The 17,970-nt window shown below is 46.7% G+C and overlaps 1 protein-coding gene and 1 pseudogene across 1 annotated transcript; one reads left to right on the top strand and one right to left on the bottom strand.

Annotated features, from left to right (window-relative positions):
• Positions 1-8,319: 8,319 nt before the first annotated feature.
• On the bottom strand, positions 8,320-17,890 carry MRPL46 (mitochondrial ribosomal protein L46). The gene is made up of 4 exons (XM_030317423.1): positions 17,606-17,890; positions 16,123-16,312; positions 15,177-15,350; positions 8,320-8,702 (listed from the first exon to the last, which is right to left on the bottom strand). Exons 1-4 carry the CDS (start codon positions 17,831-17,833, stop codon positions 8,449-8,451), a joined length of 846 nt encoding a protein of 281 aa, XP_030173283.1. The 5' UTR covers positions 17,834-17,890; the 3' UTR covers positions 8,320-8,448.
• LOC115515961 lies at positions 13,094-14,781 on the top strand (annotated as a pseudogene).
• Positions 17,891-17,970: the final 80 nt, after the last annotated feature.

The following is a 17,970-nucleotide window of genomic DNA, read 5'->3' as shown; positions in this document are numbered from 1 at the left end:
AAGGCTTGGAAGATGCAATTTTCAGGGGGCAGCACCTGCCTCGATGCACATGAGCGCATGCATGTGTGCAGGCGCGCGCACGCATGCAAACACACACACACACACAAACACACACACACACTGTAGAGCACAGCAGGGAAAGGGTGAGGAGCAGATCTGAGAGCAACAGGCAAATGACCCGAACAAGCATGTGAGGTGAATACTCAAGTCTGTGTGTGATGTGAATGCTCAAAAATGTGCATGTCATTATCAGTTTCAAAGGTGCGTGTGTGCATGTGTGTAGAGTGTGTGTGTGTGTGTGTGTTTTAGTGTGACTGTTCGAGGGTGTGTGTGCATCAGATGGATTTCAAGGTTTTGTATAATGTGTGATAGAAGCAAGCATCCAAGGGTTTGTGTGTGATGTGAACATTCAAGAGTATGTGTATGTGTGATAAGAATATTTAAAGCTCTTGGGTGTGTGTGTGTGTGTGTGTGTGTGTGTGTGTGCTGTGAACACTCAAAGCTGTGTGTATGTGTGATGTGAATCCTGAAAGCTGTGTGGCATGATGTTCAAGGGTGTGGTGTGTGTGGCTGTGTGAGAGACTGGTGAGAAGTGGGGACAGGAAGGAGGAAGGAAGTGTACAGAAATGTTCTCAATGGACATGGGAGGAAAGGTGGCCGTGTGTCTTTGTCGGGGATGGATATGCATGTAAAAATTTTCATTGTCTTGTATGCACACAAAAAGGCTAGGAGGACAGTGTTCGGAGAAGGATGTATATGAGGTGGGACTAGAGAACACGTAATTATTTTTTAGCAAAAAATAATTCTTAATTTATTGATGAAACCACACAGCTCAGTGAAGCTTTGGGACCTGCTTTCTGCCAGTTTGTGTGCCACACATAAAATCTACAATCATCGCTACAGTCGCCCCATAGTCTTAGAGGCTGAGGCCAGAATTACCTTAATCACTTAAGCACTCCCATTGCTGGCTTAAGAACTTTTCCAAAATGCAAATCTCTCTTCTTAAAAAAGAAACGAAACGAAACGAAACGAAAAGAAAAGAAAAAGGAAAAAATAAAGTGCTAATTTGTCACCTTTAAGGCCAAGCCTCTTTGGGGTATGAGTTAAAACACAAGTTTTGTTGTTTAATAATGAGTCACTGCCCAGGAGATTGCGCAGGGAGCTACGGAAACAATTGGGAACCAAATAAATACGATGGAACGGCACCATATGCACCTTTGACTTTTGAAAATTAAAATTACTGGGGCTCAGTCAGTTGAGTGTCCAACTTCAGCTCAGGTCATAATCTCACAGCTCGTGGGTTCGAGCCCCACGTCAGGCTCTGTGCTGACAGCTCTGGAGTGAGCCTGAGATGGGTGAGGAAACACCACCTTGGATCCTGAATGCCTAGCTTTGTGGGAGCACCTCCTGATGACTGAATGTGAGTCTAAATCCCTTTTGTGTTCTTCCAAATTGCCCCAATTTGGGCCTCTCCTCAGGAGACATACACTTGACTCAATTTCCCGTTGGCAACAGGTACAGGAGTCCTAGTATTTTATTTGACCTAGCCCCTAAACACAAGCCATTGGGCAATCTTAAGCTCAACCAAATCAACCATAATTGATTCCATCACTGGAAGAAACACTAGCCGTGTTGGATTCCCCTAATGTGACCTCTTTCTAAAGGATAGTTCAACAGGAACTTTGTCCATGATTTGTGCACTGACTTTACAGTTCCAGCCCCCAGGATGGATGTGGCTTCACTGTAATAAGAGATCATGGAACCCATTCTCCTGCCTGGCAGGATGGAAGTAATGAACGTCCTTCCAACAATGCAACTCTTACGCTGTCTTTAAGACACTATAAGATAACACCCACATGTACTGCCCTCCAGCCCCACAGAACTTTAGGGCCTCTGTGGGCACCTGCTCGCTACTCCCTCCCCCACCCCAGCTCACATGCCTTTATTCTTCAGGCCTCAGCTTCATCGCATGTGGCCCAGATGCCCTCCCTGCCCCAGACCAGGCTGGGTAAAAACGACTTGTGGTCCCATGGCAGTTTCCCTTCGCTGGTGGATGAGTCAGCTTCCTGAACCCCACCCGCAGCACTAAACCATCAAGAAAACGTTGGCCAAGAGTATTTTGATCAACATTTTATTCCCGGTGCTTGGCAGTCACACCACCTCCTCCAGAAATATTTGTTGAACGGTCACTGGAATGTTTCAGGAATTCACTTTGATGTTTAATAAGGCTAAATGTGAAGGAACTCTTCTCGTGTTGTAGTCTTCCTAAAATTCCTCCTCCTGCATTTCAAGCTCACCACCTCCAATCCAAAGGAGACTGATCACCTTCCCTTGTACAAGTAGCATGCAAACTTGAGGACCGTGACTCTTGTCATTCTCCGAGTTCAGTGGCTTCAACCTCTGCAGTCTCATTGTTCTCAACTCCAAATCCTTTCCATATTCTCCCAAACTACACCAGTTCAGGCCTTTCCAGGGCTCCACGGGTCTGCAGCAGACTGCCCCTGGGCCACAGATGCGGGAACTAGATGACGCAAAGGTAACTGTCTAGGCAGCACGGCTGTGGGTTCAATCATGGCTCCACCACACATTGGCTACGAGACCTTCACAGAGTCCCTTCACCTCCCCAAGCTTTTCTGCTGATCAAAACGTGGTGAGAATACAAGTTGCCACGTAGGGGTGGGTGACAGGAGAATCCAGTGAGGCAGAGTGGGAGAACATGCCCCACATCTGTGCTGGCCGATTGCATGTCAGCTTGAGGCTACCCCCCTGATCCCAGGGGACATGGCACTGGCGGTTCTGCAGAGCCTGGGCAAGGAGCCTCTCCCAGGTATTAGCCTAAGGCCAGGCGCAGGGAGATTGAGGGACAAAGTGGTTGTCAAGCAAATTCTGCCACCTTGTGGTGCTCGTGCAGAAGATCCAACCCCAGCTGAATCCCAAAGCCCTGCCTTACTCCTCTTCCCCTCCACCCACTCCACCTCTCCTCAGCCCCGTCTACCCCAAGACTTCCTGACCTGGAGGTGTCCTCCCAAACCCTGTACTTCCAGGATGTTCCCAATTTCGTCCACCAGTCCTGTTGTCCTCAATGGTCCTCATCTGACTGTACTAGGGCCATTTTCCCCCTTCTGGGCCAAAGGAGAACCCGGGGGTCTCTCCCCCCTCCCCTCCCCTCAGTCCCTTCTTCAACCGCACAGCAGCTACTTGGGGCCTGGGTATCTGATTCCTCAGCAACCAGTGGTGTGTCTGTACTGCCGGATCCCCCAAACAAAACCTGCTGCTGTCTCCTTCAGCCCATCTGAGGGTGACTTGAGACAAGGTAGCTGGTGTGTGTGTGTGTGTGTGTGTGTGTGTGTGTGTGTGTGTGTGTATGCACGCACACCTATCCCCTGCTCTGGACTAGTGCCTCCCTGGCTGTTCCCAGCCCGACTCACAGGGCACCTCCAGCTTCAGGCCCTGGGCTGTGGCAGTGATTCAGCTGTCTGGACCTATCCCTGTGCCTGTGTATCCGGGGCACCTCTCCTGGAAACAAGAGCAATTCCCCCCCCCTTCACTTCCTGTGGTCTGAAGCACTGACATTCCAAGGTGGGGTGGGGGGTGGGGGGGGGTGACTGCCAGCCTGCAGTGACGGGTTATCCCCCAGGCTTCCAGGAAACGCAGCGAAGGGGGGTACAAGGCCACCCCAAGATTTTAGGCAAACGGCCTCTATCTTGCTGTGTGTGCTTGCAGCTTAGTGACCCGTGAGCTCTTAATAACTGGGTTGCTGACCTTTTAAGCTGTGTTTTCTCCCTGCTGGGGTAAGAGGATGGGCCCCCAAGTCCACTCTGTTGTTGGTGCCCCACAGGCCAGCGCCTAGCAATAGCTCCGGATTTCCTGGCCAGGGTGGGACAGTGCTGGCATGCCCAACCAGTCACATGTGCGACCCACCCAATTTGAAAAGGGCTACTGGAATCCATTAATCTCCAATTTCCCATGTCCCTTTCCAAACCGGTCAGAAACGCTTGGTTGCCACAAGGTAGCACCTGGACAAGGTGGGAAATGGGAGCTACAAAAGCTAAAGAGGACACAGGGGGCTCTGGAGAATTCAGGAGCCTAAATACACTGGAAAGGGGAAACATTCTTACTTAGTGTTTACGAGCCGTGCGCAGTGCTAAGTATTTTCACGTGAAGTATCACATTACCTGAGAAATAATACCGTCTTCCTCTGACAGATGAGAAAGGTAAAGTCAAGAGAACTTAAGAACTAGCTTGGTGCATAGATTGGAGTTCAGACTCTGATCCCACGATGCACTAGTGAGTCACGCTACACACATTAACCAGCCCCTTGGAGTCTCCTTCCTCATCTATAAACCAGGGATAATGACGCCTGCCCTACTGGTTTAGACAGAAACAGATGCTGTGGGTACTGACACTAGTTCAGTTTCTCCATTCTGTCAACAGAGACTTGTGTAGACTTCAGGAGGGAGCAAGCCAGCCTAGCTGAGACAACGTCCTTTCAAATAGGGTCGGGGGGGGGGGGGGGGGCGCCTGGGTGTCCGACTCCTGATATTGGCTCAGGCTGAGCTGTGATCTCATGGTTGTGATACGCAGCCTGATTGGGATTCTCTCCCTCTCTCTCTGTCCCTCTCCTGCTCTTGTGTGCAACGCTCGCTCTCTCTCACAAAATAAACATTTTAAAAATGAAATAGGGTCGAGGTGCAGGCCCGTCCTCATGGGAGGAACTGGGAACTTTCTGCCAGCTACAAGCCCTCAGCAGGGACTTCACTTACTCATCACACCATTCTTCACTTTGAAAAGAACCAATTCAATCCCTCATTTGCATATTAACCCAAGTAATCCCAGCTAACCTAGCATTAATCCCTGTTTTGCATAAAGGACCTGAAGGAGAGCTGTACTTGTGACCTTTCCCCTTTTTCACTCTGCCCCTCTGTCTTCCTCAGGACACAGTCAGGTTTCTGACCTGAGACTGTGTATCCCAAGTTGCAGGCTAATTGCCGAAATAAAATGCCTGTTTGCTTAAATTTTCAATGAATTCCTTCTTGGCTGACACTTGCCTCAGGTCAAAGGACAAATCCAAACCCAGGTTTCCTGACCCCCAGGAGGAAGTTCAACACTTAAGGGGAAGGAGGCTGATTCACTTAAAATATATTTTTTTAAGTGTGGCCATGAGGCAGTCTCTGTCCTGGGATTTGGAAGTTCAGTTAGGTGTTGGAGCCAGACATACAACTCCTTGTCCTATAAAGTGCTAAGTACAGAAGCAGGAAAGGCACAGGAGGAACTTACTCGTGACGATAAATTACCAGGAAAACAAGTTTATAAGAGTGGTAATATTTCCTCCATAGAACGAGCAAAGGTAAACAAAAATGAAGTGACTGGAAGTCACTTGGGGAGCAATGACCAGGTCGGGGCTCAACTTCCAGAGGGGCTTCTAAGGGCGTTCTCACTTCTAAGTGGCATTTTCTTCGAAGGGTGCACAAACATACCTCAAACTGCAACTCCTAACCCCCAAAACCCACAGCTTAAACTTCCTCCTACCATTCTCCTGGAAGGTGCTCATCCCCTAAAACACAGAGAACACCACCTCTTGGCTCCCTGGAGATCTTGTCCCTAAGGATACACTAGGAACAATTTTCTGGTCATGTCTGGCAGCCAATGGAAGATTCAGGCTGGCATTCAGCATACACAGTCATTTCAACTCTAATGCCAAAAAAGCTTGCATTTTGTAAAATCACACTCCAAAAATAACAAGGCTTCTGGGGAAAGGGGGTTAGGGCAGACCACGCAGAAGCTATGGGATTTTGCAGCCAGAGCACAAATAAAACAAAACCAAACCCAGTGATACCGCTGCAGTTAAACTCCCACTGGCATGTGCACTGGTTCCTCGCACCTTTACTCCCGGGCCTCATGCTTCTTCCTGACGTGCAGAAGCTACTTCCATCAAAATAAAAAGCATGATCCAGGAAAGGGCTTTCTCATCAGTTTTGTAAAACAAAGGGGATGCCTTCCCAGCATCTTTCTTTCCGCGCCATTTCCCCAGACAGCCTAACACGGTGGAAACGCTAATAGTGCTTTTTGAAGCTACTAAACCAGCCACTATTCGTAATAAAAGAAGGCACTTCTATATAATTCGTGGCTTTTTTCTTAAGGTAATTCAATCCTGTCCCTGAACACTTCAAAATATTAATGCTTTGGGGAAAATGTTATAGGAGCTAACCTAATTTTGGGTTATCCTGACACCATTTCTCTATTTACCAATTGTATATATGTTACTTCCCATTAAAGAAGCAACTTTATAACAAAACGGAGCATCTTAAGAACAGTCATTAAGATTCTGGTACCAATTCCAACGTGTGAGTTTTTCCCCAACACAAAGCAATTCCTCAGACACCAGCTGCACGTCCTACAATTCAGCTCAATTCTGATACCATCTACCTGGAGCGAGCATGAGATCTCACAGGTTAAGGGCTCCATCCCACCAGATTCCCCCACCCCACCCCACCCCCTCCAATCCCTGAGATGCCAATCTCCTGTCCAGGTATTTGTGCTTCCAGACAACTGGTTCAATCAGATGTTCCAAGGACCTCCCATCTTGGGTTCCCTTAATCTGCTAGATTGGCTCACAGAACTCCAAGAAATACGTTACTTACTAGAATACTGGTTTATTACAAAAGGACCTAACTCAGGAGCGGCCAGATAGAAGAGATGCGCTGGGCAAGCTACGGGAAAGGGTACAGAAACACCATGCTGTCTTGGGAGTGCACCACCCTCCCCAAATTCCCACGTGCTCGCCAACCCCAGAAGCTGTCAGAAGACCATCCACTATCCTTTTGGAATTTTGTGAAGGGTTCATTTCACAGGCAAGACTGACTACATCACTGGCCACTGGTGATTGAACTCCAACTCCTGCCCTTCTCCCTCCCAGGTCACGGGGTTGGACTGAAAGTTCCAACTCTCTGTCACAAGGTTGGCTTCCCCAGCAATCAGCTCCCATCCTTAGGTTACCAAGGGGCTTTCTAAACTTCACCTCGTTAACATAAGACAACTTGATTGCTCTCAAAACCACTAATTGCATAGGAGTTCTGTGCAAGGAATAGGTACAGAGAACAAAAACATACATTCTTATACACACACACACACATATATAAATCATGATATCACAGTCTCCACCTCACCCTGGGGATCCCTTCCCTTCTAGGCTGGAGTTCCCTGAGGTAGCAAATATGTTCACCTCTACAACTCACTCCAAATCCCAGAAAGAGAAATGCACTCCTGGTCCTATGTCTGGACTTACCCTCTCCTGGTGGCCAGGTTTCACTCCCAGGGTGGTACTACTGCCCATGAGATCAGCAAGCCTCAGCTAGGGGACATCTCCATCTGCAATGAGGGGAAAGAGCACGTGCAGGAGGTACATGGGAAGGAGGGCATTGTCAGGAGGAGACACCTCAACTTTGACCTTGGAAAGCAATCTACCTGACCCCGGGGAAGAACACAAGGCTATGTCTGAAGCAGAAACAGAAATCCCAGTCCACTAGCTTACATCACACGGGCCCGTCTGTTCAACCCAGAAGGCTGTGTGAGAGGAAACCAGGGAGCTGGGAGCCAGGACTGGGAGCCAGGGAGCCTTGCTAGTGGAACCACCATCCCGTGCAGACACAGGCAGGCCTGAGACGCTCCCTCTCTTCCACTCATTTAGCAAATGTTCCCTGGGTGCCCTCTGTGTGCCAGCAACCAGTGAGGACTCAAGCAACACAGGGAGGGATCAGGAGCCCCGACGCAGAGGCAAGAGATCAGCATTCTCCTCCTGCACCCTCAGTGCCGTTAAGACGTGGGGCCAAGTCCTGTGCGGCCAAGATTCCACCATTGATAAAAGGGAGATAACAGTCCGACCTGCTTATTCACATGACTGTCTCAGAACAGATATGATTAAATTCTGCTTAAATATAAAATGTTTAAAAAAAATGAAAAAAGAAAATAAAAACCAAAAGAAAAAAACAAAGGAAGAAATTATTTCCTAGGCTAGACTTTCATATCAAGTACAAAGGGAGAAAAACACAAAATGGATAGAGGCTAAGACACTGCACAGAACTCGGTTTTTTTTCTTTTTTTGCCTGAGCCTAGAAGCTTTCACAGACCTCAAGGCTTTTAGAAGTTCAGTTTCCTTCCTTGGGTTCTCTTTCTGGGCCCAGGGAGCCAGCTGATTCACTATGAAGTAACGCAACACTCAATTATCAGCTTGGACACAAGCGAAAGGCGCCCTAAGAGACGGCCCTCTCTTCACAGGGAAAAGCCAGTCGTTCTCAAAGGAGAAATCAGCCAAGACCCACACAAGAATAAACTCGTTTATTTCTCTGAGTTTGTTGCACGATGTTCCCTGCAAAGACGGAGCCAGCACATAGTGTCCTTGAGGCCCCGGTCGCAGGCCTGTTCGAGCACTGTCCACAGCAGCACTGTTCGTCAGAGGTCCAAGAGAAATCTCCTAACCTGGGCCAGGTACTTCGGTTTCAAATAGTCGCCCAGCTCTTCCTTACAGACCCAGACATGCTGGCCCTTCTTCCAGGCCTGGGAGAAGTCTCCTCTGGTTAGGAGCAGTGCTTTGAAGAAGAATACTCTGGCCCCGAGGCTACTCTCTGTCCGCATTGCCTGAGGGAACTTGAACTTGTAGTGGCCACAGGGGGCGTTTCCCAGGAACTTGGCTTCCACTTTTTTTTCTGAAGGGGGGGGATGGGGAAGAAACAGAATTGGAAGATAAGGACACACCCACCTGTTCACTCTGGCTCCCCAAGTCACAGGGGGTCTCTGTGAGAGCCATTTCCCGCGAGAGGTAAAAGCAATCCCTGGGAGTGAGGAGTGAGGAGTGAGGATGAGGGTCATTCCTGAAGAGCCTCTTCCCGTCTCCATCCAAATGCTCCTGGCCCGTGGCCTCGGGCTCCGGCTCCAGATTCGCTGGGTCTATCACACTTGCCAGGATACTGCCTTCAAACTGAAGTCAGCAATGCAGTTCAAATGCCACTACCTGGAGTCACAGCACCAAGCTTCTAGACTCAGCCCGGCCACAGTCTGCTGATGAAGGACCAAGACACTTGGTATCTGTAAAGCAAAGCTCATTAGCCTCTTAAAGGGAGGGTTACTTGAAAAGCATGAAAAAGACCCAATTTGACTTCCGTAGGGTGAAAACATAACCAAAGTTAAAAGACAAAGACAGATGGATAGATATTATCTGCAACCTATAACGAGGGTTAACCCCAACCAAGCACTTCAGAGGACAGGGAAAGGATAGATTAATTACTAAATGGCATCTGGAGAACTGGCTGAAGAGGAAAAATAAAGCTGGATTCCACCAATCTCAGTCCTCACATCAAAATTGACACCATACAGATCCAAGATTTAACAACAGACATTTAACTTTCATAAAAGGATTGTTCATTCTGGATCATGGATGTTTAATACTTCCTGAATTGTTCTGTCTCTTCAAATTTTTCATTAATGAAAAAAGAAGCCAAAAGGGTACTAGAAAAAACTGTGGGATACTTTCCGTACCATTTTCGAGAGGGAAAACCCTAACCAAGACACAAAATTCAAAAAATCCGTAAAACAGAAAACTATGTATTTACATAAAATTTCTACCAGGAAAAACAAAGCATAAAAGTGAAAGGCAAAAATGACACACTGAGAAAAATATTTTTGACACGCTCCACAATAGAATATCTTCAGGTATAAGAAGTACTTAGAGATCAATGAGGAAGAAGCCAACAAATCTAAAAGAAAAATGAACTAAGCATATAAGCAGGACCTTCCACACAAAAATAAATATCACTGACCTATAAACTCTTTGAAAGATGCTCAGTCTTATTCAATTAAAGAAACGTAAATTCAAACAACAACGTGTCATTATTACCCAAGTCCCAAAACTTTGAGCTATACGCCGCCTGTCAAGGATAAGAGAAAAACCAGCACTCTCATGTATGTTGCCAGGGTAGAAATTAGTATTAACCGTCACCTTTGATGAGAGTTATCAATTTCAAGTAGGCGTACCCTTTCATCCAGAGACTCTGCTCCTAGAACTTGATCCCCCCAGATGGTTTCTCTGCGCATGTGAGCAAAGGCGAGTATTAGTGGATGTTCACTACAGCTTATTTGTAAAAAGCAACAGACTGGTAAGGAGAACTGCGGTACATGCCTATTATGAAACCGCTGGCTGGTGTCAGAAAGCCTAAGCTATGGCTTCCCGTGCTGATACACAGAGATGCTTACGAGCTGAGAAAACGGAGGCATGTAACCATGTTCCTACTACGTGGAGAACAAAAACCGGAGGGGATATGTATGTGCTTGTGATTTCTTTTTCGTTTTCTAATTTTTTTTTAATGTTTATTTATTTTTGAGAGAGAGACAGAGTGTGAGCAGGGGAGGGACAGAGAGAGAGGGAGGCACAGAATCTGAAGCGGGCTCCAGACTCCGAGCTTTCAGCACAGAGCCTGACGTGGGGCTCGAACCCACAAACTGAGAGATCATGACTGGAGCCAAAGTTGCACGCTCAACCGACTGAGCCACCCAGGCACCCCTGTGCTTGTGATTTCTAACAGGATACACCGAAAAGTGTTAATGGTGTAACTGCTCTGAGACAGAAAATTATTTCTTATCCTATATTACTACATTTACTAGGCACCATATATAATGAATTGCTTCTCTCAATACTAAAACCAAAACAAACAAAAAACACTATTAGCATCACATGAGGAATTTATGTATGAGGTGAGCTCACCTGCAACACACACACACACACACAATGTCAGCAGTGGGTATCTACCAGTGATGGAGTTATTAGAAAGTTTCTTTATACTTTCCTGAATTTTTCACTTATTTCAATGAATATGTATTATTTTTCTATAATCTGGAAAAACAGATTAAAAATATAAGCCAAACAATATGAAAAAAGAAATGGTTCATTATAAAATGAGCGAAGAATCTAAATAGGCACTCACAGTGGAGCCGTGGTGCTCAGTAGGTTAAGCATACGACTTCGGCTCAGGTCACAATCTTGCAGTTGGTTAGTGAGTTCAATCCCCACATCAGGCTCTGTGCTGACAGCTCAGAGCCTGGAGCCTGCTTTGGCTTTTGTGTCTCCCTCTCTCTCTGCCTCTCCCCGACTCAAGCTGTCTCGCTCCCTCTTCCAAAAATAAATAAACAGGGGCGCTTGGGTGGCTCAGTCGGTTGGACATCCAACTTCAGCTCAAGTCATGATTTAGTAGTTCATGACATCTGAGCCCTGCAATGGGCTCTGTGCTGACAGAGCCGAGCCTGGAGCCTGCTTCAGATTCTGTCTCCCTCTCTCTCTGCTGTGCCTTGCTCGTGCTCTGTCTCTCTCTCGCTCTCTCTCAAAAATAACAAATAAACATTTTAAAAATTTTTTAAAAAGAAAAATTAAAAAATAAACATTAAAAAAATTTAAATAGGCACTCACAAGTAAGTACAAATGCCAATAAACACTTGAAAACATGGTCAATCTCACTAGCAATCAGGAAAACCCTAATCCAGAAGAGACGTTTTACTAAGATAGGCAAAAATTAAAAAGAGATGATTATATATGTTGGTGGGGTCTAGACAAACAGACGCTCCACTACACCACTCCTGAAAAGGTCAAATGTTACGGACACTCTGCAGGACAACTGGGTCGTACTTATCAAATAGTTAAGTGGCCATCCTTGAGCATTTAGCCCACCTCTAGGAATTCCATCTTGCAGAAGGACTTGGGAAGGGAGGTTCCAACAAGCAGGAAATAAATGGACTCCGACTTTTACACGTACATATACTTTTATATTTCGTGAGCTTTTCTTCGCCACTTTAATCATTTTATATTATTTACCATTTTAATAACTTCGCAATCAACACGTTTTGTTTGTTATGCACCCATTTAATGTCAATACCTCTTTTATACATTTCCCCTCACATTTAATTATTGCAACGGGAATATTAAAAGGAGGAAAGTGGGTGCCGAGATGGAAGCCTGTCCACGTGGCTCACAGGAGGCAGAGCTGAGCCAGCATCAGTCATGACTGTGTGAGAGAAGCAGAGGATCTGAACACAGTGATCCTGGCGAGAAACCCAGATGCCACCTCCTAGGTGACAGCTGAGGACATGGGAGCACAGCTAAGGTCCCCACCCACTCCATTCTGTCTCACCCCCTCTCTCGCAGATTGGGGAAGGACCGACGGGGCTGCTGCTTCGTTAGCACGTGCTTGTGCCAGTGGCAGGGCAAGTAAGGTGACTGGGAACCGATCCTGCCAAATCTACATCCTCGGTAAACACGCGAGCAGTGAGCCAGGTACCTGATGGGAGCTGGGATGATGGGGAAGAACAGATACTGTCCGTCCCTCCAAGGGAGTCATAATTCTGGCTGGGGAGAGATATGTGTCAATAAACAATTGCCAGGCGATGGAGGAAGTGACAGGGCGTATTCTTCACTAGAACACAAGCTCGCACAGAGCTGGGGTAGTGTCCCGTTTGTCGCTGTGACCCCACGGCCTGAAGAGCATCTGGCAAACGGCAGGCTCAGAGTAAACGTTTGTTGCATAAAACGAATAAAGGCACACACAAATTCTATGGAAGCCTAGAAGGAGGAGTAGCTGTCTACCAAGGGGCTTGGAGAAGGTTCTACCACGGAAGGTACAATGTACAAGCTGAGTCTTCAAAATTGAGCAGTCAGACCAGGGAGGAGTAAACCGCTCCGGTCAGAGACCAGCATGCCACAAAACAGAGACGCACACATGACCACGTTATTCGAGGAACGCAGAAGGTCTGCTGGGTTGGAATTCAGAATATACGGCGATGTGCGGCCAGATGGAAGACCGGCAACCTCAGGACCAGAGCGAACGGATTTGTGGGCCATGCTCCAAAGTCTGAACCTTTATGGGAAACCCAGGCAGAGAAGGGACAAGGGACCTGTGTCTGAACGCTCATTCTGGCAACACTGAAGAGCATGACATGAAAGCAAGGGGGAGCTTTTTGGGCAACTATTTCAAAGGTCCAGTGCAGTGGTTCTCAACCACCATGACTTGAGTCCCCAGGTAATACGTGGCAACATCTAGGGACATTTTTGGTTGTCATGGCTGTCACACTAGGGGGAGTGGGGGATGGGCGAGTGTACTGGCATCTAGCAGGTAGAGGTCAGGGATGCTACTGAATCCTACAACGCTCAGAACAGCCCCCACAAAGAATTACCCAGCCCCAATGTCAACAGTGCCAAGGCTGAGAACCCCTGACCTGGTGAGGAGCAAAAGGGGTGACAGCTAAAGCTGTGAGAATAGAGAGAGGAATATTCAGACCAGACAGGACTCAAGAAGCTCTGGAGGTCAGACCGAAGCCAAAGAGAACTCTGAGGTTTCTAGCTGGGTAACTGAGTTAAGTGTCGGGCCAGCAAGCAAGGCTGCCAGGATAAGAAGAGGTGCAAGCTGAGCGTGGCAGGATTCTCACTTTTGAAAGTACACACTAAAGTTTTAAATGGGGGGGGGGGGGGGGGGGAAGCAGAGAAGGAACAGGGATGGCGCCTGCCAGCGTCCCCAGAGGGTATTTGAGCAGCCCCCTAGATTTGTGTTGAATTGAATGCTTGCCCCTCAAGCCAACTATTTGAAGAGAAGCAAATAAGCCTCTTTCATAGAAAGTCTGGGTACTTTTCAACTGGCTGCCTCTGTGCTGGGCCCTGAGGCAGAACCTAAATCTGAGGGGAAACAGCTTCATCAAGGATAATACAGTCTGTCAAATACTGAGCCACCAAAATATCTTCCTCAAAATGACAGCAGACAGCCAAGGAAATGAAAAATGTCCTCATTTTCAAAGAGACACTCAAACTTCAAAGCTAATTTTAGAACACAGTGACTTAGAAACAGAGGTTCTAGAAGACTGAGTACTTCTTCAAGATCTGAAGTATGGGCTAAAGAGTGAATCTGTGACAGACCATATTCTAAATATGAAAGAGCTAAAGACACTTCATGTCATTTAGCCTCTCAGCACAATGCTGTAGCTTAAAAAAAAAAAAGAGGAAAAGATAACTCTACACAAAGCAGATCAGGAAAAGATCCATCCTATGTGGAGATTAAAGGAAATCCACTTCCTCAAGAAATCCAGATTAAAATAATCAAAAACGTGGGAAAAGAGAAAGCCAAACAGCAACTTCTGATCTGTTTTATGAACAATAAATAATGAAGCTTTCAGTGGTGTAAAAACTGAAAACCATTTTACTATAGATATTGATCCTGCAAATACTGTCTGCACTGTTAGTTTCACTGGTGTTCCAAACGGAGACAGAAATCCCACCGAAGGCAACGAGTAGGACCCACCAAGACGGCAGGATCCGTCGTAGCTACCCACTATGATAAGGTATTTCACAACAGTGGGCTCAAGAGAAGATCTGGGCCAACGAAACCAGGAAAAGTACTACAACAATCCATCCCTGTGGAATACGTAAAAGCGTGGAAACCTGAAGATGAATGTTTTATACTCTGTTGGGAAGACAACAAGTCTTACTGAGAAGTTGAAGCTCTCCGCTCTTCAGCTACGAAAGCAGTTGTTAAATTTACTGATGAAGGGCAACCACGAAGAAGCACCACTTTGCAACCGGCCCGCGGAAACAGAGACATGCGGGGAGGAAGGACATACAACCAAACTCCTGAGTTCCGCAGACGAGGTGAAGGCCAAACAACAAGAGCCACTCAGCCAAGCCAGCAGTTTCTCCAACCTTTCTGGCTTGGCACTAAGACCCTCAGAGTCTTTATAAAGAAAAGGGCCACTGACTGAAACTTCAAGATCCAAACCTGTAGATGGACCTCTTCCTTTCCCTTCAGAAGCAACTGCCATGTGGATGTTAGTAGTTAGAGAATGAAAATGTAGATTTTAGGGGGGAAAAAATTCAACCCACACAAAGAGTAGAAAAAAAATATATAGAGTTCAATAAAGCGAATACATTTTACAAGTGAAAGAAAGAATTGTTTCTTCTGCCATCAATAAGACCGATGTGCTATAATATAAAGAAAGAAAAGAAGACATAAGAATTCTTTCTAGCTGAAATGTTTAGAGACATCAAAGTTTCCATCAATGACCCACCTCCAACCCTTAAAGCCATCCTCGTAAGTCAGCCTGGGACTGAGTCGGAAGGGAGTCTTGTGAAGTTCAGAGGAGGGCAGAGAACTCACCTGACAGTGTGGCCAGGGTTCGCTCAGCTGTTCCTCGGAGGGTCTCCCCAGGCTGCCACTCGGCCTGGGGAAGTATCCACACATCCTTGTCTCCAAGCTTCTCTTTGACCAATAGAACAAGATTCCTGTCTAGCTTCCGGTGCAGCGAGGTTCTGTCGTTCTTTTCATCAGCTTCTGTGAAGAAAAGGGGGTCAAAAAAGACAAGAAGTCTGTGATCTGCCAGAACCAAGGAGAAAAGAATTTTACAATCTTCCTTTGAGGCAGACTGTACCTCGAAGCCACAACCTCTGTCCTCTTATAATCAAATTACAACCCTGACGCATCTAATTCGTACCTCTTTCAGGGCAGGGTCTCACAATCTTGAGAAAACTACAATGTAAGAAGAGAAGACCAAAAGCTGAACTTCTCCTTTGAGGAGCACAACACAAAGTTCTTTGAGCCTTTGGAAAAGAAGCTACACCCACACTACTTCAAACACCACAACTTCGCTGGGTTTGACACTATTACTGACTTCACTAGGCCCGACTTTCTCTGTTCTTCAGTCTTCACGTATGAACTAAGATAAGAGAGCTCAATCCTCTGCTTTAGGAAGGATTTCAGATAAAACACAGGAAACTAATGGGAAAGGTTTAATCTCCCTCCCGTTCTCACTCCCAAACTGGAGTTAAACTCAGGTAACATTCATGAAGTTCAACTGAGAGAGAAGAGGCTATCCCACCAGCACCCTTACCTCCCGCTCAAAAATAACAAAGGCCTTTAAAAATGATATTAGCGTAGATGTGAGGAACAGGGAAAATAATTTATTCTTCACCAACCTGAAAGAAGTTTTGCAATTACTTGTTACTTACAACACAAAGTAACGGCTAAGCAAATGTTCTCTGTCTGGGAACCAAAATACCTAACCACCCCTTCCCTTGTCTCTTGCTGGCCTGAAAAGACCACAAACCTGTTATGCGAGCTCCAGGTTTGAACTGTAGGAATTTCTGCTCCCATACATCTTCCAAATCCTGCACCAACAGTACATTCTGTCCGTCTTCTTCTTCATCATACAAGTCAGCTTTCCTCTTTGCCAGTCGCTGGGCTTCATCCAAAGCACGAAGCTCATGGTCTGAATACATACTTCTCTCTACCTCAATCTGGGAAAATTAAAAGGACAAAAAAAGAAAGCCACAGGCAGAGTAGAAAACAGAGCTATAGCACGCTTGACAAAGAACTTTACCACTCATCATAACCAGACATACAATCAAAACACCATGGAAAAAGAACCAAAGAAGAAAGGTCACCTGCACTTTGGGCTTGGGCTACATTTGCTAAAATGTTAGAAGGTGATTGAAGGTCAAGCTGCTTCAAAGAACAGAAAACTGGGACAGGCATTTCCTGCCCACTTACTATGCTCCCATCCTATCAGTCTTCTATCAAAATCTCATCATGGATTTTCCTGCCCCACAGAATTTGTACAGGCGCTGTCCCTTCTTCCTAGAATGTTGTCCCTCATGTTTTTCTAAGAAATTCCTGCTTATCCTTCAGATTTCAATTTAAATATCACTTTCTTGGGGAGATATTCCTTGACACCGCCCATAAAATCAAATTAGATACCCCTGTTAAACCTTTTACAGTATCCTGTATCTTCCTTTATGACACTTAACAAGATCTGCAGTTATACAGTCATGTGATTATTTGGTTACTGACTTGGTCCACCTCCACTAGACTGAATAGTCTGAAAACCAAAGGCATGTCTGTCTTACTCACTACTGCGTGCCTACCACTTAGCACAGTGTCTGTACAAAGCAGGTGGTAATGGATTATCTAGAAAATGATTAATAAAGTGTTTGCAGAATAAACTAATAAACCAAGTAAAAAGCACAAACTGAAGTTTCGAACTCTCAGTAGCCAAGACACAAAACATCTCAGACTCTGGGAAAACAACCTTCAGTCAGTATCTGAGGTGATTTAAGCCCCTCACAGCCACTACACTGAATACTTGCCCTTGTTTTCTCACTTGGCCCTCAGACAGCCTTGATCGCACCATTTTATCGATGTGCCCACTGCCTTCTCCTAAAACATCACATCAGACTTTCTCCTCTCTACATTATTGACGACCTAGGAGAGAGACGTCCGTCTTCTTCACCACCGCATACCTAGCGTGTGCAATGAAAAGGGAAACCATTTTCCAAAGAGCTGCCTAACGTGACAATAAAGAATAAGGAAAACAAACTATCTTTTAATGAACGCCTTCTATGCACCAAAACAACCCAGGAAGGTAGATACCAGAGCGCAGGTAAATACCCTGAAGTTCAGAGAGGAGATAAGACTTGCTCAAGGACACTCGGACTAACTGGTGCCGGAGTCGTGATGGAACCCAGGCCCACGTGTCTCTATTGGTTCCCCCAAGAGCCTCCTAGAAGCTGTGAGCTGCACCTCAATCCTACCTGCTGTAGTAGAGCCGCCATCTCTTCCTGCAATGGGGTCAGCGGCTTCGAGACCAACGGTGGCCGCTGCAGGCACAACGCGCCCACCAAGCGCCATGGAGACCCGCTGCTCAAGGGTGCGGCCGCAGGGGCCAGGCTGCGGGAGCCAAGGCTACCGGCCCAGTGCCCCTCGAACCGCCGCCAGCCCTTCGCCGCCTCTAACAGAGTCCGCCTTACGGGCGCCGCCATTCTTCTGCTCTCCCACAAGGTACCGCGGCTCCCCGCGGCATCCTAGGCCAATCCCATGCTCCCACAAGGCAGCGCGGCAGCGGCAAGACGGAAAGAGCTCCGTCCCGGGAACTACTAGAACGAACCATTCCAATATG

The sequence above is a fragment of the Lynx canadensis genome, chromosome B3 (assembly GCF_007474595.2).
Source record: "Lynx canadensis isolate LIC74 chromosome B3, mLynCan4.pri.v2, whole genome shotgun sequence".
NCBI lineage: Eukaryota > Metazoa > Chordata > Mammalia > Carnivora > Felidae > Lynx > Lynx canadensis.
The sequence above is the reverse complement of the archived record's forward strand: the minus strand, read 5'-3'. Positions and strand labels throughout refer to the sequence as shown.